Source organism: Astatotilapia calliptera, chromosome 23 (assembly GCF_900246225.1).
Source record: "Astatotilapia calliptera chromosome 23, fAstCal1.2, whole genome shotgun sequence".
NCBI lineage: Eukaryota > Metazoa > Chordata > Actinopteri > Cichliformes > Cichlidae > Astatotilapia > Astatotilapia calliptera.
The window spans coordinates 10,856,794-10,881,062 of NC_039323.1; the positions used below are offsets into that span (position 1 = coordinate 10,856,794).

At 43.8% G+C, this 24,269-nt stretch overlaps 1 protein-coding gene across 2 annotated transcripts; it reads right to left on the reverse strand.

Moving 5' to 3' along the window:
- Positions 1 to 387: 387 nt before the first annotated feature.
- colgalt2b (collagen beta(1-O)galactosyltransferase 2b) lies at positions 388 to 22,911 on the reverse strand. Of its 2 annotated transcripts, XM_026159349.1 has the most exons (13): positions 22,585 to 22,911; positions 10,891 to 11,001; positions 10,650 to 10,767; positions 9,484 to 9,618; positions 9,191 to 9,395; positions 7,789 to 7,908; positions 7,385 to 7,458; positions 7,020 to 7,126; positions 6,584 to 6,716; positions 5,178 to 5,305; positions 4,834 to 5,040; positions 4,157 to 4,223; positions 1,496 to 1,557 (listed from the first exon to the last, which is right to left on the reverse strand). In XM_026159349.1, exons 1-13 carry the CDS (start codon positions 22,818 to 22,820, stop codon positions 1,552 to 1,554), a joined length of 1,647 nt encoding a protein of 548 aa, XP_026015134.1. In that variant the 5' UTR covers positions 22,821 to 22,911; the 3' UTR covers positions 1,496 to 1,551. The 2 variants fall into 2 exon arrangements, with proteins under 2 accessions (XP_026015133.1, XP_026015134.1); XM_026159348.1 differs by lacking the exon at positions 4,157 to 4,223 and having other exon boundaries at positions 388 to 1,557; positions 22,585 to 22,909.
- Between the last annotated feature and the right edge of the window lie 1,358 nt (positions 22,912 to 24,269).

Here is a 24,269-nt window from a genome sequence, read left to right on the forward strand (position 1 = left end):
GAATTTCACTCAGCCACTGAGGTGAAAGACAAATAGTGGAGGACAGTGTAGTCCTGCACATGGTCACCATTCTAACCTTTAAAATTACTGGGAGGTTGGAGCTGTGTGCAGGCTTCACCACAATTTGTGTGATTCCATGAGGAGCAAAAGCCTCGACTTCCACTGGAGGAGACAGCAGAAGATCATGGGAACAAAGTAGCAACGTTTATGTTTGCTGTTCAACCGAATACACGATAATATGCATTACTTAGTGGAAGCTCTGTTAGTCCCACAGGAATAACACACTCACTCTCACACACACACACAATAATAACCTAATTTCTGTAAGAAGACAGACAGATAACATCTGCATCAGTTTATCCTGCAGAGTCAATGAAAACACAGAAATAGAGAAGAAGTTTTATTAGTTCAGCCCAGCAGCACAACTGAACAAAGACCATGTGGACATGAAAACTTTTGATAATCCAGTTTTTCCTAAATATTTAGCACACATAATTGCAAAAGCATGTGTCTGAAACGGCATATCACGCATCGTTCAGGCGTTATGTAGTGTGAGACTGGCGCTCTGAATTCCTAACCAGCAGGTCCAGCCTGCTGCACAGCAGAGACTTTGGGTCTGTTACCCCCCCCGCGTGGCGAGAAAAGGACTTTTATTTACTTTGTGTGCTTCTGACATCATTTGAAGCAGTGACACTCTTGGGTACGATACATCAGCCTCCCTCCTCCCACACATGTTCAGCTCTATAAACACGTGCATATGTCCACACGCACACGCAATAACACCAAAGGGATGCTGATGGGCAGTTTCTCACGCTTAAAGCTTACAGAGTTGTTTTAGGAAAGCTTTTAGTTTCTTTTATTCTTCCACTAAAACACATCTGTTTTCTTTAAATAAAATATAAATTTCAATTGTGATTTTTTTTTCACACCCTGCAAATGATGCTAGTTGTCTTCCATGTGTCGCTTGGATTTTTTTCAGGCCCAACGGTCTCCACATGCTGAGAGGAGGCAAGTGGGAAATAAATAAAGCTTTTGTCAAACGCCTGCTGGCCCTCGTCCCAGTTTCTTCATCCCATCCTCTTCCTCTGTGCGTCCTCTGTGCGTCCTCTGTGCCTCCTCAGGTAGCAGACAAGGCTGACAGCTGAATACTGCCTTTATCCGTTTGGACACCTGTGCTATGCATGCACAGAGTGTCTGCTTGTACTGTCTTTTCAGTGTGTGTACGCATGGCATTCACTGTGTGTTTTTTTCTAAACACGAGTCTTTCTCTTCGAGTCTCCGTATCACAGTTCATCACGCGACGCTCGGGCCGCAGGAGGCGGCGAGTCTCCCGTCACGCTGTTTTGCGCCACGGGCCGGATGCGACCCTGCTGGGCCGTTTTGCGGGCGTGCTGCCGGTCCCAGTCTGTCGCCACGGCATCATCGTCCCAAATGGTGGAGGTCTCGGTGTCGCTGATGTACCCCGGCTCTCCGGTGTAGTGTGTGGGATAGATGAGCAGCGGCTCCACGGAGAAGGCCTTCAGGTCTCGGGGCCCAAAGTGAGACATGTACTCAACGCTGAGAATATAGAGGAGAGGAAGAGGAGGGGCATAAGAGACAATGTTGAAACAAACTTCATGATGATAACAGCAAGTTTGTTTTACTTTGGCTGCAGACAAGAACCCATATTCTTTGTACATGAAGTCAGAGGAGACGCTATATGGATAGAAATATTGCGCCACACCTCTTAATATTTAAATAAAGCACAGTAAAAGTGAATATACAGGGAGTGCAGAATTATTAGGCAAATGAGTATTTTGTCCACACCATCCTCTTCATGCATGTTGTCTTACTCCAAGCTGTATAGGCTCGAAAGCCTACTACCAATTAAGCATATTAGGTGATGTGCATCTCTGTAATGAGAAGGGGTGTGGTCTAATGACATCAACACCCTATATCAGGTGTGCATAATTATTAGGCAACGTCCTTTCCTTTGGCAAAATGGGTCAAAAGAAGGACTTGACAGGCTCAGAAAAGTCAAAAATAGTGAGATATCTTGCAGAGGGATGCAGCAGTCTCAAAATTGCAAAGCTTCTGAAGCGTGATCATCGAACAATCAAGCGTTTCATTCAAAATAGTCAACAGGGTCGCAAGAAGCGTGTGGAAAAACCAAGGCGCCAAATAACTGCCCATGAACTGAGAAAAGTCAAGCGTGCAGCTGCCAAGATGCCACTTGCCACCAGTTTGGCCATATTTCAGAGCTGCAACATCACTGGAGTGCCCAAAAGCACAAGGTGTGCAATACTCAGAGACATGGCCAAGGTAAGAAAGGCTGAAAGACGACCACCACTGAACAAGACACACAAGCTGAAACGTCAAGACTGGGCCAAGAAATATCTCAAGACTGATTTTTCTAAGGTTTTATGGACTGATGAAATGAGACTGAGTCTTGATGGGCCAGATGGATGGGCCCGTGGCTGGATTGGTAAAGGGCAGAGAGCTCCAGTCCGACTCAGACGCCAGCAAGGTGGAGGTGGAGTACTGGTTTGGGCTGGTATCATCAAAGATGAGCTTGTGGGACCTTTTCGGGTTGAGGATGGAGTCAAGCTCAACTCCCAGTCCTACTGCCAGTTTCTGGAAGACACCTTCAAGCAGTGGTACAGGAAGAAGTCTGCATCCTTCAAGAAAAACATGATTTTCATGCAGGACAATGCTCCATCACACGCGTCCAAGTACTCCACAGCGTGGCTGGCAAGAAAGGGTATAAAAGAAGAAAAACTAATGACATGGCCACCTTGTTCACCTGATCTGAACCCCATTGAGAACCTGTGGTCCATCATCAAATGTGAGATTTACAAGGAGGGAAAACAGTACACCTCTCTGAACAGTGTCTGGGAGGCTGTGGTTGCTGCTGCACGCAATGTTGATGGTGAACAGATCAAAACACTGACAGAATCCATGGATGGCAGGCTTTTGAGTGTCCTTGCAAAGAAAGGTGGCTATATTGGTCGCTGTTTTGTTTTTGTCAGAAATGTATGTTTGTGAATGTGGAGATGTTATATTGGTGTCACTGGTAAAAATAAATAATTGAAATGGGTATATATTTGTTTTTTGTTAAGTTGCCTAATAATTATGCACAGTAATAGTCACCTGCACACACAGATATCCCCCTAAAATAGCTAAAACTAAAAACAAACTAAAAACTACTTCCAAAAACATTCAGCTTTGATATTAATGAGTTTTTTGGGTTCATTGACAACATGGTTGTTGTTCAATAATAAAATTATTCCTCAAAAATACAACTTGCCTAATAATTCTGCACTCCCTGTATTTGATTTGTGGTGTGTTTATCTTTTTCAAAATCTCACTTACATGAAACAGACCAGGCAGTTCTAATCACACGTTAAAAGCCCGTTAACACTCCACAAGGACAGTGAAACCCTACACCTTTATTAGTGCTGAAAGGAGCTGCTGCCTCTTCCACACAATGAGGTCTTTCACTCTGGCTTCACTGTCAGATATTCCTCTTTCTCCTGTTTTTGTGTATTTGTGAGCAAAGACGGGGATGGAAGACAACAAAATCCCACACGAAAAATGGAGCTGATAACCCCTGCTGTTTACGCGCTAGTATCGTACAACACATGGCACTTTTTCCCCCGCACACTTTTCCACATTTCCCTCACAAACTCTCTCACTGTTGAATACACACAGCGTATTTGTGTAGTAATCTATACACTCCACGCTGGACACACATCGCCATATATTTATATAGTAACACACACACTTGCACAGTGTTCATCTTATGCACACCCCCACACTGGGAACTCTATCAATGGGAATCCTGTCCCTCTTTCCACAACCAGCAGGAAAAGCCGTGCTGGTCTACATTCCTCAAAGAGAGAGGAGGAAGGGGGTGGAGACGTGGGTGACACAGGGACGCAGGAGGTGTACAAAGAAGTAAATTTTGCAGAGGAGAATGTAATAAAGCGCTAAGGAGAACGTGCAAAGAATGGCGAAAAAAAAGGAGAGCCAAGAAGAGTGGACGCCACAGTGTGGCAATGAAGGTGCTACGCTAAAATAACGGGGGGGGGGGGGGGGGGTGCTGAGCAGGAATTCCCAAGGAAAAAAAAAAACGAAAGACAAAAGCCAGCATTGTGTCTCATGTAAGGCACCGTACCCAGTGAACCCCCAGAACAATCCCAGCCCTGTGGGCGAGGAGCACAGAGAGGGGGAATGAGCTGGTGCTGGTGAGAAAAGCAAAGAAAACGGGACAAGGGAAAGTGAAAAATGATGGAAGCAGAGACATTACAAAGAACATAACAGACAGATGTTGTGGTTCACCACCAGAGCACAAATTAGAAATCTGCACACTGCCGTGCAGTCTAAAAATCACAACAGAGACATGCGCACGCGTGTCCATGTCTATGTATAGATAATTACTGCATAGAAACTGCTTTATTTCTGTGCTGCTTCATTGCCCTTTGAGTATGACTTTTTATGCATAAACTGGATCCACGCATGCCAAAAGTCCATACACTTTTAAATTTAGCCTTGGCTATGTCATCCTCTCCACGTGGATCACCTGATCTACTCTTAGGTAAGAGTGCAGTGCACCTGCGATCATCTATATGTGGTCCTCAGTAAATATTTGCCTGTCTGTTCAGAAACCAGACCGTCTAAAGGGTCTTTGTCTGAGTATCACACAGAGGCGTTGTGTCCTGTACCGTTGTGCAGTCCTTAAATAAAACCCTCTTCCTCTGCATCCCATCCATGTTATTTACAGTGTATCAGATTAAGCACATTTCACGTAATCGCTGTAATTTAAAATTAAAGAGGAGGGTCGTAAAGACAGACTTGGGGTGTTTGTTGAACATGATGGGCAGGAACTCGTCAACAGGGAGCATCTTAGGCAAAGGCTGAGCAGCCAGCAGCTTTCTGGCCCCTCGGTGTGACAGTGCGTAGCCGAGCGTCCAGTAGGAGTAGTCAGCCTCGACTAGGTTGTTTACACCCTCCACTGACCGCTCTGGCTGCTGCACCTGCATGCGTTTACGGCCCACGTAGCTGAAAACAGACCAAGACAAATGCAGCTTTAACCAGGCTTCGTTTAAATGTGCTCGAATGACACGCATTCATAAAAATAATGAAAAACCAGAAGATTTCTGATCTGAATATAGCTAATGTCAAGCAGGTGATCTCACATCAGGTCCCAGTCCAGCTGGGTGTTGTCTGTGTCATCCATTATAGCCTGCAGCCGTCGCTTAAACCTGGGCTCAAACCTCACGTCATCCTCTAAGACAAGAACCTTCTGGAGGTCACGCTCCACCACCTGATGGTGACAAAACACAAACACTGGGGTTAAAATGAAAGCATGCCACGAGTGCTGCTCTCCTTAGATTGATTTTTGGCCATCGTTTTCTGCGGTGACTGTTTTTTTAAAACCGAAAAGCTGAGTCACCTTAACTCAGTGTTGGTTTTTCCTCGTTTTACTGTAGCAATCAACGATGCTGTGTCTGTCTGTCTCTTCTTTGGACAGTCATGAGTGCGATTAACAGCTTACAGCCATACCACCCTGAGCACACCTGAACGTGTCTGATCTCAGAAGCTAAGCGGCGTCAGGTCTGGTTAGTATTTAGATGGGAGACTGCCTAGGAATGCTACGTGCTCTACGATTTCAGATGGGGGGTGGCGACACAGCAATGGCCACTCTGGACCAAAATTGTGCAGTTTTTGTGCTTTTCATTGCGACTTCTGAGCCACATGGACACCAAAACAAGTGGTGTTCATGTTTACTTCTACACAATGCTCAGTCTTTTGCACATAACTAGTGCACTGTCTTGTTTCCATATCATTTTGTTCTGTCTGGTATTGCACTGTCTTGTGTCTGCATGTTTGCAATTTGTTCACACTTGCACTTTATGTAGTCCTGTGTTGATTGTCTGTTATATGTAGCACCAAGGTCTTGGAGGAACGTAGTCTCACTTCAACTGTGTACTGTATCACTGCACATTGTTGAAATGACAAAAAAGGCACTTGATTTGACTTGATCTGTTCATGTAGGTCATGAAGTCAGGCACCAGTCTCTGTACATCAAATAGCTCCCTATGTTTCCTGCTCCCTCTGTGAGCTCTTCTCAAACTTACAAAGCACCTCCTTTTCATAGTGTTACTTATTTAATCAAAGCCACTCAGTCATGAGAAAAAGAGATTTCACAGGTCTACATAAAGCCTTGTGAAAAATCAAGTACACTAGAGGATTCAGCACTTTCCAGTTTCATTGTACTATTGTAATAGAAATGACTGCGCAATGACAATAAAGAGTTATCTTACTTGAAACACCACTTTAAGCAGCAGTGACAGCATCCAACTACAAATATATTCGATATAATATAATATAAATATATATCAAATGATCTCAAAGTTTTTTCTGTTAATTAATAAATCATTATATTAATTTTAATATCAGAGTGTCAGACACCAGCTACTCTGAAGGAATTAAGTATTCAGTAAAACAAAACTTAAGCAAGTGGAATCGATGCTTTTAAGTTTGAACACTTTTACAGAACCTTCTTTATCTGATTTAGTGCTTTTGCTCTCCCTGGCCTCACCTGTGTCCATATAGAGTGATGGCTGAGGAAGCAGCCGATCTCCCCTCTGGTCAGTACCCGACCAGAGTACGGGTCCTTATAGCCTGGCAACATCTCTATTCCCAACCTCTGCAGCTGGGACGTATTCAAAGCCCTGAGAGAGGGAACAGATTGAAAAAACGATGGAAAACATCATATATCTACAGTTTACACTCACTGCTTTGTTAGTCATCAGTAAAAACAGCCGCGGTGCCGTGCAAATAAACACAGGAAAAGGGACTAGAACATTCTCATTTGTGGATTAAAATAAGCAGAGGAGGAAAAACCAGTCAAGTGTATTTCTACAAAAGCAAAGTATCTGTAGCATAAAAACACGCTTTTGTGACTAAATTAAAGAATGTATGGCTTGGATTTAATCATCATCGGATTCATGGATAGGTGTTTGTCTGGAACGTACTTCCCGTCCACTGCGTCTATCAGCGTGGAGTGAAGCCCCAGTGCGGCCATTGTTTTCAACATCCTGGTGCTTCTGTCCAGCCGGCGCTTGAGGTTGATCAAGAAAATCTAAGCAAGCAAAGAAAATAAGAGACATAAGAAAAAACTGTGAAAGTGCAAAGAGACAGTTTTGGTTGCACTCTTGTTCCTCTGGGCAGAGCCAGCACTCACAGAAAAAATGATTTTTAACCATAAACATGAAGGATTTAATCATTAAAATGTGACAGTATAAACTAATGTACACTATATATAACATTTTGCTCTTAATTTACATGTAATCAGATTACTCTAAGTCAGCATTCTGGGCACAAGCATTTTTTAACTCACTTCATCAAAGCCCATCCTGCTCTGGGGGGATGGTGGAGAGTACAAATACTCGGACGGCTCGATATCGTGGTCAACTGTTGACACAGAGAGGAGGGAGGTGAAGGGTTATAACAGGATAAACAGGATTAGTAAAAGCCTGAACTTCCTCTTGATTGTGATGGTTCATTTGATTAGGCTCATATGAAAGCTCAGCAGAGGGAGGAGTAGTAACAGAAGTCAAAGGGAAAGAAAACAAGAAGAAATGGGGGTGGCATGGATAAACAGAGCGGGGAGGGCAGCAAGATCGCAATCATGGAAGGTCATGGCGGTCAAGAAAGAGAAGAAGCCAGGCTGAGAGGCGGAGTAATCAAGGAATGACAGATAGCAGTCACAATAAGTGTGTAATAGAGTGTGTTTGTACTCACTCAGAGCCTCTGTGATGGTGTGTATGAAACTCTCGCTTTCATCTTCAACATTTTGCTGTGCCTTGAGAGGGACGGGCAGGAAGCCATAGTGCTCTCTGTTACACACATACATCTGCACACCTAACACACACACACACACACACACACACACACACACACACACACACACACACACACACACACACACACACAGGGATGTAAACATAACCTCTTGACCCAAATTAGACTACTTGGGGCCCTCGCCCCTCCTCTCACGTTCACACAGTAAATAATCTCTGAAACCAAACAGAAACTCTTCCCAATCACAACCTGAATGAGAGCGAGAGGCTGCACAGGCTTGAAATCATATAAATACACTGATCGGGCAGGACATTATTACCACTGACAGGTGAAGTGAATAACACTGATTATCTCTGCAGCCGTCAGTATCTATAAAAAGGTCCAGGGAAGGAAGAGTGGCGACCCAGCAACAGGGTCATGGGCGGCCAAGGCTCACTGAATCACGTGGGGAGCGAAGGCCGGCCCACCAGCAGACGAGCTGCTGTTGCTCAAACTGCAGAAACAGTTCATGCTGATAGAAAGGTATCAGAAAAGTTTGAGATGTTGACTCCGCCCCCAAATTCCCCAGTTGCAGCCCAAGGATCCATGGAATCTCCAGCTCACAGCTAACAGGACCGAGAGGATCTGCTGCAAACATTGGTATCTGCACAAGCAGATACCACAGCACAGCTTCACGGGTCGACTGGAGTCCATGCTTCAACGGGCAACATCTCTATTCCCCACCACAGTATTAGGCAGGTGGACATAATCGGTCTTATCAGTGTATGAGCTGTTGATGGTGCCTTGTTTATGCCCAAACATGTTTCAATGCTGCAGAACGTTTGAGATTTTATTACATTTGTGAATGATTCCGGTCTAACACGTGCAGTGAAATAATGCACAACTGCAGGCACCTAAATGCACAGCTATACATGCTGAAACAAATTTTGAAGAAGACGTCTTTGTTTCTTTCTGTGTCTTCGGGTTTGCATCTGTTAGTGCTTTTCCTTCTTCCAGAAGATCAATCCTAACAGTCGCATTTGTTCCATATCGGATTATGCAAATCCACAAACACTGATTTGGTTGCACACACTTACAAACCTCCCCCATGTTCAGCAAAGAAGACACGTGGATCCATTTATCTTACTCTCTTGCTCATTTACCTTAATTTGACGCATGTGCATGAAACCAATGAAACGCTCTGTGTTATACAACAGTAAACATCTGCACAATAAAAAAGTTTGCAAAAAAATGCAGGTGCATGAATGAAGTCATAGATAGCTCAGAGTTCAACACGGTGAAGCTGCCATAAGGCATTTCTCTCCTTTTGTGGTCTGCTGCGAGCAGGGAGATTCAAACTGACCTGCTTGACGTGCCGAGAAGGCAAAAACCATGATGTCATCAAATGCCCAGCTGTAGTCTGGGTGAGGGGGGTAGAAAGCCAGGTCCCTGCTGGATTCACGACGCAGGTCCAATAGGAAGGTGCTGTGCACCATGGGAACAGGGAAGCAGCCGAGCCGCTTCCACTCCCTGATTGGCTGGTAGTCTGGGGTTCGCTTGTAGTAACCCTGACATGAAGGACAGAGTTTAAAAAAACGGCAGGCTAATTAATAAATCCGGATTAGTGGATGGACGGAGGGTTGAATTTAACTGTACCTGTGGAGTCATGCCACACCAGAAGTTAGAGTAAAGAGAGCGCGATTCTAACATGGGAGCCACCAAGGTTAAGTTCTCCGCCATCATCAGGTTCAGCACGCGAGGATTAGTCAGCAGGTTGTCGCTGTCCACAAACTGAAGAGGAGCAGGCGAGAGCAATTACAAACAAAGAACACGAAACATGAAATTACAGAGATTTCATATACGCAGATGTTAGCTTGAACACAGTCACAGCTTCTTCAAAAAAACAGCACTCAAAAATTCATTAACCGTCAAAATGTAAAAAGCTTTAACTGATATATTTTACATTGTACATCAGACAAAACAAACCATTTAAATATAAAAAGTAATTTTACACCATTGTGTACACATCTAAAAATGATTTAATGCTCTCACTGCAAACAAAGCTAAACATAATATCACTTCAAACACACAAATCACATAAACGTTAGCTGTTTGGCGTCTGCTTTACACATACGGCACACTTTGTTATTAAGTTTCTGTCAGAGTAAAGAAGTTAAACTACAGACTGAATCCCTGAGATATGTTTAAATATCGTCTCAGGTTTTCTACATGATAAAGAAAAGCTGCTGTAGTGAACAAAAGGCCTCTGTTAGCACGACTATTTGGGCTTAGAATGCAAGAAATTAATGTGTCTGTGAAATAAAAGTTTGTGCTGATTCGCAGAAAATGTCTTTCTTTTTTCTCTGGACCCATTGTCGAACAAAAAAAAATGACATTTCTACAGTTGATCGTAAAAAATGGAAATTTCTTTTGTTTTACTTATTTACTTTGGTGCACATAAATGAGCTACACAACGCCTTTATCGGTAAAGCTGTAAACCCCCATTAAAAATCAGTCCTAAGTTTGAGCCCTCTTTCACATCCTAAAAAAGCTATCAAGCAGGTCAGATTGGAGTCCTTGCTGGGCTGATTCTGGTTCACGGGCCTTATGTTTGACACCCCTGCCTTTAAGGATCACAGCAGCACACAACCAGCCACCAGAATGATCCACTGGTGCAAATGTCATTGGCTGATTTGATTTTGTTCTGAGGTTTAATATGGCTGTAAGCACTCAGCGGGATACTGGCTCTGCTTCTAGATTCTGGGGAAAGAGCTTCAGGGTAAATACCTACTGCACATTTAAATTTAAACTAAAGAGGTTACCAGGATGTAGTCAGCCCATCGTTCCCGGGCGGCCTTCAGAGCAGCCTGCCTTAGCTTCATTACATGGTTGAATCTGGAAGGAGGCCAGTGTTTAGGGCCCCATTCGTCTGTGTAGGACCTGAGAGAAAAAACACACTTTTTCAGTGTCCACTATCCCATCAATGGGCACAAATGACTGATGAAGAGAGGAGGAACTAGACTTGCTCTAAACAGGTCTGATGAGTAATTCTCGTAGATTTACCTCGGCTCCTCCATCGGTCTCCACTCCACGTAGTGGTAGACGTGCTGAGCTCTCTTCAGCCATTCTCTTAACATGGCGGTGCTGTTGTCCACATTATGGTCTGTCGCTGCCCTAAATGACCAATGCAGACAACACAGGACTCCATTCAATGAACAGCCACAAGTTCAACTGGAGAAACAACAGCACAGCTTGTTCACACGCATCTGCTGAACACTTCTCCTGAGCACACCACGCCAGGACTGTTTTCACTGTGCAGAAACAAGAGGAAGTGAAGAAGAGTCGAACACAACGCTCAGAACTGCAGACTGTGGTCAGCTTGATGTAACATGGAAGAGGTAGGTACTCTCTTCCATGTCAAGGGAAGAGTGTTTCTTCCTAAGTACTGTCCGTTGTTACAGCAGGCAGTTTCAGTGTTGCAGAGCCTCTTTGCTGCCTAATTAACTGCAGTGCTGGAGAACAGGCAAAGTCTCATGAGTCACCATGCAGGGAAGTGTTACTGCAAGCCTACCAAAACCCTGCTTTAAGCCTGACTGCTAGGTTTTGAACAATTATTAGCGCTGACAAAGAGAATCATTAAACCACTCCAACTTTGGGCACAAAGACTTAAAAAAGCAGGAATAACTGTAGCTACAACTGTCTTTAGCTTCATTAAATTGTGAATGTTGATGCAATGTTATTGGAGCAAACAATAAAATGTTACAATGCAATTACTTCTGTCAAGCCTCACCCTAACCCTAAAACATGTCCAAAGTTATAACTTAAAGAAAAACTGTTTATGATATGATCCCATATGAATACATAAACAGATTTAGACCCCGAAAAACAGCAGAAATACCTGTAAGCATCGGGGTGTCACCCCTGTGGTTTGCACTCTTTCTTTGCAAAGATTTCCACTTGAGCAAACAGCTGACTCAGAGGAGACAGTGTGACTACTGTATGTGTGAGCGGGAGCTTGTGTGGATATATAAATCTGTGCGAGAGATCTTAAGACCATAAACATGCCCTCGTTGTAGTTTTTGCGATCACTTCACTTTTTGGGGCAGCAGAAAAATAAACGTCACCTGCCACAAACTCACTTTACTTTTAAAATGTCACTTAAGGAGGAGAGGTCAACAGATCTGGAAGCAGAAGCCATTTGAATGTGTGTGTACAAACACACACAGATGGAGTTTTCCACTGCTTGCTGTAATATTCCCTACTGTACTGTCTCCAAAATCACACCCAGTTTTAGTCTGGATGAACAGAGACAGAAACACCAACACGCCCAAACTTGTCTTCTCCTTCCATATTTCACACACACACACACACACACACACACACACACACACACACACACACACACACACACACACACACACACACACGCACACACACACGCACACACACACACACACACCTGCTCTCTGTACAATAAGCATTTGCTTACATGCTCATTATCTTCATATAATTACATGTAAATAAATTACATCCGTGAAGAAAACAGATGTGCAGTCTTGCATTGTACACGGAGGTTAGTCCGACCATCAGGGCGAGCTTATGTTTGGGCTTTAAGTCAACTTCAATCGGGCCAATAAACTCTCCGTCCGACATGAACAGCTGGAGAGAACCACAAGCTATATGATCAATAACTCTAACAGCATGTGTGGTGTGTGCACGTCAGTACTTGTAGATGTGTGCGGCAGACCACGAGGATGTTCAGAGCTGTGTTTTACAGCAGCATGCCTGTGTTTGGACATTTTAAATATACCCGTCTGCCCGAGTGCGTCGAAAGTCAAACGTAAGTAAAAGCAGGTGCACAATTCTAAGCAAGAGAGCAACAAAGGCAGAAAGAAGCTCTTGATGAATAGCTGCTGAACACACTGAAACACCTGGTAATAAGCAGATGTGCCCACACATTACACATTTTTTCATCTGCTAAACAGCATTTCGCTCCAGGACATGAATATGTTCCCACATGCCAGCTCTGACGAACAGATCCAGCTCCAGGCGGAAGTTTGACAAAAATAACAATGCGAGGCACGAGAAACGGGGACGTAACGTACAGGGAGCACGTGCACGGATGGGACACGAACGATGGGCGAGATGCGAGGAACGAATGACTGAAAGTGAAAGGAGAAGAAAAGTGGCTTTGTGTTTGGTAAACATATGCTGTAAAAAATCATTTTAAACTGTTTTCAGTTAAGACTGAGCACTTTAGTGAATACCTCACAGAGCTCATTAAAATCACTTCCAAACCAAAGATTGTCCTGGCTTTGTTTTGCCCACACCATATTAAAATACTAATGATGCTTTTGTTCAATCTGCAAGGATCTAAATCTCTGCAGAGTTCTATTTTATTTTTATAGGCTCTTTTTGGCAGGATGCTGTGTCCAGGTAACCGGCCAACTGAAGGTTGATGGGTGTCTTCAAATAAGCAGCAAACAGTCTGCAGCCTCTTACAAATGGTTTGGAAAATATGGGAATGACCGATTTTAGAATAATTGTCCTCTGTTAAGAGGAATTTGTAGCTAAAGCCTAAAAGTATACTATACATACGTTGAATGTTACTTATTCAATAGCTGGTAGAAACAACTTTGGCTGTAAGAACTCAAAGAAACTGTTTTCTGTGTGACTTTATCAGTCTCTCTCATCACTGTGGAGGAATTTTGGCCCACTCATCTTTACAAAGTTGCTTCAGTTCATTCATTGAAGTTTTGGGGAATTAATTTATGCACAGCTCTTTGACTGTCAGCTTGAGGTCTGGACTTTGGACCGCTGCAGCAGCTTGATTCTTTTCTTTTTCATCTGTTCTGCTGGAGATTTGCTGCTGTGCTTAGGATCATTGTCCAGTTGTATGACCCAGTTTGGTCCCAGCTTTGACCGTGGGACAGACATCACACTTGACTCGATATATACAGAGGATTTCATGGTCCACTCGATGCCTGTAAGGTGCACAGGTCCTGTGGCTGCGAGACAAACTCACGCCCTCCACCACCGGCTTTACAGTTGATACGAGGTATTTGCATCTCCACTTGGGTCTATCCAAAGAACATTGTTCCAGAAAACTTTCAGTTTTACATAGTATGACCCAAACTGTGGACTCTGAGATGGAAATCTTGAGGGGTTTTTTTCTGACCTTCATCATCTGACCTTCAGCTCAGGTCGCTGGCCTTATGATTAGGATCATTGATAATGTTGTTCCTCATTAGTTTTGTTGGCACTGCTGGGTGCTCACACTGACTGAAGATCAGTTAATGAAGTGCAGTTGATTAGCAGCACCTGCCTGTGTTTCACACACTGATTCTGCAGCTTGGCTGTTCTTCTTGAATAAATAAAAAGACAGTGTTTCTATTTATGTGTTTCTATTTATCTGAGGTTGTATTTTCCTAATGTTAGACCTGCTAAGGATTATTTCTATAATGTCCTGATACATAAAACATTAGCATTTATAGTATTTTTACAGTAACCGTGTGCAGCATCACAGCTTCCGTCTGGGTACATAAATACAAATTAAGCTATTGAGAATGATCCGCAGCTGCTTTAGAATTAAGTTTGCTTTCTGACTCTTTCCCCCTGAAACACATCCTGTTTGGCTGCCGCTCCTGCAGCCCAGCCCCTCTGAGCACTAAGAGCTCCGAGCACACTGTGATTTTCCATTACCAACATTGCATCTTAGTGTTCCTTATGATTTCTGAACATGAGAAACTTAGCAATGTATGAATCCAAGCACCATGTGCACACAATGTGCACATGTGAAACAAACAGACCGAGGCTTCTGTGTATGGGGACACAGAAAACACACTTACCCAGAGTCGACCTCATTTTCTGCTCCTCATCACGTTTGCCGAACAGCCGGGGCTCCAACTCATTCGATCTTACTGCATTCATTCTTTATTACAAGGCAACTATCATCCTTTCTGGTGGATTTCCTCTACCTTTAGGCTGGATCAGCGAGACCTCAAAGAGCCCCTGCAGTTTCTTTCAAATCCTTCAGCTGTGCTGAGATGATACTTAAACCTCTGCAGCTTTTTGTCCCTCTAGCTATGGGAAGTAAGATAAAAATGGATGTGCAGGCGTTGATGCACAGGGATGCAACACGATTCAATAACTGGGTAAATGCAACAATTTAGGATCTTGGATTTATATCCCCCTTCTTCATCATTCCATACCCTTTTTATTTTCCTCTCTTGCCCGATACTGTCCCCTCATCACCGTTTTTTAAGGTTAGGGTAAGCTGCAGCCTCATTATTCTGTTGCCTGCAGCTTTGGGGTTAGGCTCAGCATCTGGATAGCACATGCTTCCTGAAGCCTCACCTACACATCCCATCACTCCTTCTCTCTATCACTTTATGGAAGATATTTGTTCTTCCATAAGAGCTTTTCAGCAATCTGCCTTTTAAACTTTAATCCCCATTGGACCAATCACGTGCTGCATTCCCATCTCATACGGACCCCAGATTTCATGTTTCACAGGGCTGGTGTAAGAGCAGTGGATTAGTGTAAAATAAAGCAATCAAAGTAGCACGTGCACACAGTGTTACACGTGAGACAAACAGAGTGAGGCACGACAAAAACAAATCATTTTAAAAAATGTTCATAAAGGAGTCAAAAATTTAAAGACTCTGGGCAATGTTTTGTAATAACATTGCATAAAAATGATTACCAACATTATTTCACACACTCTTCCTTATGGTTATCCAAGCCAGAAAGGTGAGCCAGATATTCTGACTTTAAGCACAGAGGCTTGACTCTGAGATTGGCCCATTGAGGTAAACACAGTTCTGAAAGGCCCAGGAGGCTAGTATCAGCTGACTGTTTATTCAATAAACTATCTAATATCACTGCCAATAATGACTGGGTGCTGCATTTAATTAGGGAGTAAGAGTACCTCTTACAGGCGTGAACACTGATGCCTTTAAAACATAATAACTATGATACAGGGTGTGCTTCTTTGGGTTGACTTTGCTATACAGTCCGTAGGCTGACGTGGCTGTCGGCTTCTTGACGGCCCGGCGGGGCAAAGGGGAAAGGGGTGGGGGTGGATGGTCAGAGAGAGATGGAGGAAGAACAGAGAAGAGTAGGGAGCGGTGAGCTGAGACGTCTGGACTGAAATTCCTCATGACTTTCAGGGTCAACAAAAGTACCCAAGGCCAACAGACTCACACTGTAGTGTAATTTCTGGCATTCATATTCAAGGCTCGAAAAAGATAGTCATCAAATGTTAGAGAAGGACAGCACTGAAGCACAGAAGAAATGAGCCCCTCTCATACAAGCCTGCAGTCTGAGAGCAAAGCGCTCTACCTGAGATCTCGACAAGAAGGATTTGAAATTCATATGGTTCTCGCTTTAATATCATGTAAAGGTCAAAGGATTCTATCATTCAATCTGCCTCTACGCATGAAATCATGTGACATGTGATACACGAGTTTTCTTACCACGGCAGTTACAGAGGCCAGAGCCCACATATACAGAAAGACATCCATTCACATTTTAGTCAACTCAATAAACTTATAATTATATAATTATCTCAAAATGGTTTAAAGTGAAGTACATAATTTTGCTTTTAGATCCTGTTTACATGTAATTAATAATCATATATTATAAACTAATACAGTTCTTGCGTGTGCATCTGTCCTATTTTGGTCGTCCTTGTGGATCAAGCTGCTGACTGAAGCTTCTGAATCTGAATAACTCAAAAGAATGCATGTATGAAAGAGCTTTGACAAGGGAGCAGCTAGAAGTAAGACATGCATTTAAAGCGGCAGCAACCAGCAAATATACTACAACAAGATGATACACTAAAAAGTGGCAATCCCAGGCTCTAGTATGAAATTTTCATGATTTAAAAAACTCATAAGACATAGTTTAACTGATCAGTTTCACAGAATTATCTCAACATACTGCTCTATATGCTGTTGATATGACTGTGTATGGTTGCGTATGTCTCCCTGAATCTATTTTTTAAACTCACAGGACACCATCTCAGTGTTCACAGGAAGCTATTCTCAGTTTTTTCAAGTTAATCTCAGGTGAGTTTTGGCTTTTTTTGGCACCAAAACCCTAAATATGTGCTCTAATGTTACGGATATGTAGAGTTAACATGTGTAAACGTGTAAAGTACGTTCGGCCGGTGAATTACATCAATACTTTCTTACTGTAAAAAGAAAAGTTGGAGGTTAAAATGAACAGAAAGACAGAGAGAGAGAAAATCAGCAAAACGTTGAGATGGAAGAAGAGATGGAGGACCAGAAGGATGTCAGGGAAAGAGTGGAAAGGACACAGTGGGGCAGGAGACAAGTCAGTAAAGTGACGCTTAAGTCTAATGAATATCATACTAGTTATGAAAATGTTTTTCTAAATTCTTTACCCGACTAATTCGTTCTTGCCTCCCTCTGAATGTCCCTCGACTTCAACTAATCTAATTTCATACTCAGGCCTCCCTCATCCTATAGACAATACCAAGCTGCCATTGTGTTTAGGTATTTGCAAATTCTACTGCTGGTGTGCTGCCAACGTCTGACCATGCTGCTGAGGTGCTGCGGAGCACATGGGGCATCTAAGCAAGAATTCACCGTCTGGAGTCCAGCACGGGAACAATCATTTCCACTCCGGGGGGGGAGAGAGAGTGAGAAAGAGAGCTTGAAGAAGAGGCTGAGGGATTGGAGAGTAAATCATCTTTGTTTATTTCACTAGATTGAACAAATATGTCGATGCTAGAGAGAAGACATTCCCATGAAGAGCCTGTTGCTACGGGGCCGGTCTGTTATCGGGTAAAATATCGGCTGCGTCCTTTCAACTTCACAGAGAGTTGGATGGTAAGGCTGAGCGCGGGGCTGGCAAAGATTAACCTTCGAAGTTACTGCGTTTAGAAAATAGTCGGAGGGCCACATACTGTAATAACTTCTACTAATACCACCTAATGGGCTGGTGTTAAATAAAAGCCCTGTTTCCAGAAAGCTTTCAAGATGCAAGAAAAAATGTGACCACGCTAAACATGCATCTTGTGCTCAGATCAAATCGGTTTAGGATAACTTCACGTTTGCAAAGCAAACTGTGCTGCAGCTGAGAAGAAAAGAGTTTCGTCTGCTCCACTGAGTTTGTGTCATTACCAGCTGCTTATCTGGAAAATGTCACCTTGTGTTTCTGGAATTTATTTTAAAAAATCAGAGCAGATGTTTGAAGAGATTTTAAAGTTTCCCATGGACTGGATGTGACTGCAGTTTTCAAGTGATAATGAGTGGGAGGTAAGAGATGATCATGGACTGTTTCTGGCTCACTGTGGGCCTGGTGGTTATAAAGGGGAAGTAAATGGAAAACTGGGGCAGAGCCAAAGGAGCAGAGTGGAACACACAATCATTATGTGTCTAACAGAACACACACATGTCCACATCAAACACACAGGGTTGATGTGAGAAGAGATGCTGTGCACATGCTTGAAAATCCAGTCATACTTGTAGCAGAACTAAGGAGATCATTAGACACACTCATATTTTTCCTTAGTAAAAAAACTTGGGAAATAAAAAAGCACTTTTCTAATCATTCACAAATGCCCACGCTGTCAGCACTAACTCACAACAGTTTATCCCGTCCTCAAAATTTATTCCATACGCTCGGAGGAGCTGCTCTTCTGAAAAGTCCCGCTCTGTCCCAACAAAACCAAGAACAATTTCTCCTTCACTGGTGCAATTCCACAGAGGAATGAGCCCCGAGGTAACACACCTGGCACGGCAAATCTGCTCCGCGCTCCAAAACCGATAAACATCTAAGCCCGTTTTATTCTTTCCACTTTCCTCCACTGTATCAGTCAGAGGGAATATAAAAAGCCTGGTGAGCAAAGGGCTAAAAGAAAGAAACTATGTACTGATAATCCTGCACAGCATCACAGCTACACTCAGCTTTTACTGTACAATATGACAGAAAACTAGTTCTGTACTGTGAATGCAAAGAACTGCATTCGCAAGAGAATTTTGTGTGTTTGAGCCAACAATAACACAGAGGAACTTTAACAATCAACGCCTATAAGCAGGCACGTGGCGACAGAAGGAAGGAAGAAAACGCTTTCAGCAGGAAGAAACCTCTGCTGCGACCTGTTGGGGGTGAGAGGATGGAGAATGGACAAAAGCTGCACTGGGGAAGATATCGCCAGAGATGAATAATAACTAATAAATGAATGTAGTGAATAAACCAGAGAGGGAGATGTATTATTACTACCTAACTCTGATTGCATATGTCACGTTATGTCACGTGACGCACATCGGATCTTTTCGTGATGTCATAATGACATGATAGATCAAAGATACCGTGGCATACCTGGCAGGATCTCCAGAGTACACGGCACACTGTTCACCAAGGCCTTCAGCATGTATTCACACAGCCGTGGAACATTGCGAACTTTTACACTCATGGTGCCTGAGGCTTTTGGGTACATGAGGACTTGCAATTATCTCATTATTTAGAAAAAATAAAATAATAGCTGTGGTTGGCTTTTTAGCGTTCCCTGTTATTTTGCAGCTGTGCAATATTTCTATCAATGAAATGTAATGACAAGAACTGCTCATTATGTTAAACGCTATAAAAAACATACCACAAGGACCATTCCCCATTGTGTCTGAGTATAAAGTGCAGTGACGGTCATAAATATGGGTTAAGTGGCTTTACAGGATAATAAACAACACGACATTATGAAAGTGAAAAAGAGAGTCCCCCTGGGAAAAGGCAGCGATGCTGGCGCTCTATTTTCCAGATTGGGTCCACAAATCATCACGACCTCCAACTGAGCACCTGGGAAAGCGCTTCAGATGAACACAGCCTGCAGGCAACACACAGCCAGCAGCCAGCAAAAAGCAGCATTAGCAGGAAACTAATAGGAGGCTGTGCTGAGTTTGAGGTTTTTCATGCATTGTGCATCAAACATAAACACAGTTCAGTGTACGGGGAAATCTCCATCGCCTCCTTTGAAGGTGAAACTCTTAAAACTTTTAACTGGCCAAAGATAAAGCATGACGTAATCTCAACTCAACCTTGTTTCCTCCTACTGTTACAAGAAGCATCAGAAGAAATACAAGCAATCTAATTTCATTGTTTCCCGTCATGTCCGTGCCTATAAATCACAGAGATGGCAACGCCCTTGATGAGTCACTGAGTTTGACGCTTAAATCCAGTTTCTCTAACCTTATTGTTAGCCTTTCTAAACATCGGCACATTTCTCTTTCAGTGCCCGAAAGGAGAAAAACAACAAGAGGATCGAGGAGAGCAGATTTGGTGGAGCTAGTGTGGGAATGTGGATTAACTAACCTGCTACCATTGTTGACCACCTTCTCTCTGCACAGCTGCCCCCTCTCTTGCTAATTCCCTGCATTCTTTCATTCTTTAGCAGCGGTGTGAGAGCTTTTTTCAAGCCACTGCCACTTCTCTGTGAGACCTGTGCCCGCTTGTAGGGGGAAAACTTTTACAGGCGGGCAGTTTTGTCTGACCTTCCCAAAACTGGTAGAGAGTGGTGAAGATCTGAGCGGATGATCAGATTGCCATAGAAACTGGAATAAAATGAAATGGTCATCCCAACATCCACAGCCCTGTCAGGAGAAAATCTTGCATTAGAAATAGCTGTGTGACCTTACCCAGATGATTTAAAGCGGACAAAAATACTTGAAGACAAAGGATTCAAAACTCTAAAAGCTAAAGAAGCTTCTCAATTTGACATCATATTTTATGTTATTAAAAAGCCGTGGATCCAGTGGAAAATATTTAAGGAACAAACAATTTTAGATTTTTTTTTAATTTAAGTACCGTGAGCTTATTTTACTGAAGACTAGAGAGGACTCTCACTTAAAACATTGGTCTTTCCAGTGTCTCCCTCTAAAAATCACCTGAATCCTTCACCACCTTTCCCGATCTGTTCCTATTGGACTGCATTTTATGAAACGGGTATGGAGAAAGAAAACAGTCCTCTGTGGTGTTCAAGCATGAAGATTCCGAGAGCGAGTACAGTGAGGAACACCGTGTCCCCTCACAAAAGTGAAGCTTCACAGCCACAAACTTTCCCTTTAGGTTTTATCACTTGGCCCATAGACAAGCTGAGGATGGTAGTAAAGCACACCAGCTACGCTCCGGGATGGCTGTGCAACATTAAACCACAGAGTCTTTGGCTCTTACCTTATGGGAACTCCAAACTCATGTCTCTATTTGTCCAAGCAGTCCACAGTCAAACATATAATATAAAATAACAGCTCAGATGCAGTAATGTTGAGGTCATCAGAAGGAATTTGTGTTACTGTTTTATTCTCAAAGTGTTTGCATCACCCATCTATCTGAGGAGCTTCGGACACTCTGATGTTTGGGTTTGAAGCTGTCGCACAGCAGTAATGAGTTTTGTAAAAAATGCTGTAAAACGCTCTGACGCGTATTTATGTGTTTAGGGATAACTGAACTACAATTGGGCATTCATTGGGTGGTTTGGCTTACACGATGGGTAACAGTAATGATGACAGCAGAGAAGCACAGAGCTGCAGTGAAACATGTCATTTTCCGGACCGACTTAACCACACAGACACTTTTTGTTAACTTAGAAAAATAAGAACTTTATAAACATTAAAACTGTTTCACTGTTTCCAATTACTCCTCCTTCAAATTACAATAAGGCAGCACCACATATTACAGACTCAGTGTTCTGGAGGTGTTGCTCAAAGTATTATACTGTTATACTGTTATACTTATACTGTTCACATCCTCTTACATCACCAGATGGATGTTAGTGGAAATATTTTAATCAGCTGCACCTAAAACAGACGTGTGTTAGGTGCTGTTATGTTTCAAGAACGTAAAGCTTTTTTGTGCTTCTACTTTGACTGCAAGGTACAGAGATGCCTGTCGTAGCTGATGGGGCCCTAAACCACTCACAAAGCCATGGCATCTCAGGCACTTTGCTGTGTAATGAAGCCTCCCTCCTCTTTGTGAGTCCCTCTAGTGCCTCTGTGTATTCTCCTGAGGGTCTTTCAATTAGACTCTCTGCAAAGAAAAGCAAGACATTCGGCAAGGGAAGGCTGGGAAACAAAGGAAAACACCGAAAGCCGGAGACCAATGCCAACAACATTGCAAAGCTTCAACACAGAGCTGTTTCTATCTGCCATTTCACATGTTTTGCACTTGGATATTTAAGCCTGTGGAAGCCAGAAATCACCCATCTTTGATATGATCCATCAGCCCGCAGAACCCACATCCTGGGTACACACACACACACACACAGTTTACGCATGACTTCCCGTCCTGCTGTCAGACCAGCTCAGTGTTTCCTTTTATCCCCTTCACCTGCTTTTTATTATCACAGTCAGCTCTATGAGACCAAACGGAACACAGGACCTCACCTGGGGTGAGGCCCCTTCATACCCGGCAGCCCCGCTGCTTTAAAGCCCCGTTTCCGCAGGTTTGTGCTGAATCAGACAGAAGGAACCGTGATTAAGGGTTAAGTCGAACCTAACATGCACAGCAGCCCTTTCATCTTCTCCCACAGTGTGCAATTTGGATGCCGGCAGACACGCGAGTTAAGTACATCATAAAACTCTGCAACAGGTCTCGGAGGTTTCCAAGAATTAACGCGCACACCCGCTGCTTCTCGTTACAGATGCTCAGCATCATGTAGCTCCTGGGTGTGCGCTGAGAATCTACGGGCCACTGCCCGAAATAAAACCAGGGTTTGCAGCCTGTGAGTGCGGCTCTCACCAGATCGCTATGCGCTCTTTCGGGTACTCCAGCCTCTCGATGCAGCCCAGGTAGTATGGCAGGCTGTGCGCCGCGTTACGAGCCACGATGGCGATCATAACCTTGGGCTTCAGCAGGGAGGACTCGGGCTTGACCTGCTCCTGCACCGCCGTCACCAGCTCCGACACCCCGCCGGGCACCAGAGCGCACAGCAGCGCCCACAGCACACCGGCTCCCGCAGTCCGGGCAGCTCGCATCGTCGCTTCCAAAATCCGCCGTGAGTCCAGAGAGTGAGGCAGAGAGAGAGGAGTGAGCCGAGGATCAGCCACGCTGCCACTGGGAGGGAGGGAGGGAGAGAGGAAGGAAGGTGTGGGTGGGTGTAGGTCTCCACACCTCCTTACTCCTCCTACATCCCCGAGGGCTGCTGCTGCCGTGGAGCCCTCATCAAACTTCTCAATTTACTCATAATAATCATTATTATCCAGAGTCTCACTGAACACCTTGGATTCTAATAAATTGCCTCCTTACAGTAAGCTGATGATTCTTAAATCATCTCTATCAGTGTTTAGGGGCGATCGTGGCTCAAGAGTTGGGAGTTCGCCTTATAATCGGAAGGTTGTCGGTTGGAGCCCCGGCTTGGACAGTCTCGGTCGTTGTGTCCTTGGACAAGACACTTCACCCGTTGCCTACTGCTGGTGGTCAGAGGGCCCGGGGGCGCCAGTGTCCGGCAGCCTCGCCTCTGTCAGTGCGCCCCAGGGTGGCTGTGGCTACAATGCAGCTTGCCATCACCTGTGTGTGAATGGGTGGATAATGTAAAGCGCTTTTTGGGTCCTTAGGAACTAGAAAAGCGCTATATATCCATTTAGTAAACTGGGGTAAGTGAGCCCCGCTCGCTATACTTCTCCTCATTTCTCCTCATTCCTGCACGTTTTCCTAAATGTTTCTTTCCTTTTCCACGTCTGGAGCCTTGACAGCCTTCTGGATGCCGCAGAGTTGGAGACCATGAAGTCATCAACTCTGACATCAGAGTGCTGCACTTCGCAGAGTGCTGCACTTTTTTCCCTCTGAAACTCTTACAGCACGGTGCAAAACTCTGCAGCCAACCCGAATCTTTTATCATTTGTTAGAAAAATGGGAAATAGAAGCATTGATTTACTCAAACATTTAAACGTAAACGGAAATATAGTATATGAGACAAAGGCAGCCCTTGAAAGTGAGCAGCAGTGATGTTTGGTGTGAGCAGCTCTCTACCAGCTCTCTGAGGGTCTTCAGGAATAGTTCTCCAGTCTTCTTGAAGGACATTTAAAGCTCTTCTTTGGATGTTTTTGCCTTTTTCTCTGTGCTCTGTCAGAATGACCCCACATTGCTTCAGTAATGCTGAGGTCTGTTGTACAGATGGCTGCAGACACTCACTGTTGTACCTCCCTCCTGACTTTCTCCATTCGCACTGATGATGGTTTGAACTAAAATTTTTAAATGTGGATTCATCTGTCTGTCAGGCCTGTTTCCACCAACTTTCAGTCCAGTTCTTGAGTAGTAGCTCAGTGTTCCAACATTCGAAAGAAGGGACTGCTCTCCAGGTTTCCAGGTTTCAATTAGCAGTAAATGGATGAGCTGAAGGTTCAGATCATCTCTCAGGTCTTTCCTGGATTTTCTCTGTTTCCTGAGGACATGACTTTCAGATATTCTCACACTGCTGTAGATAT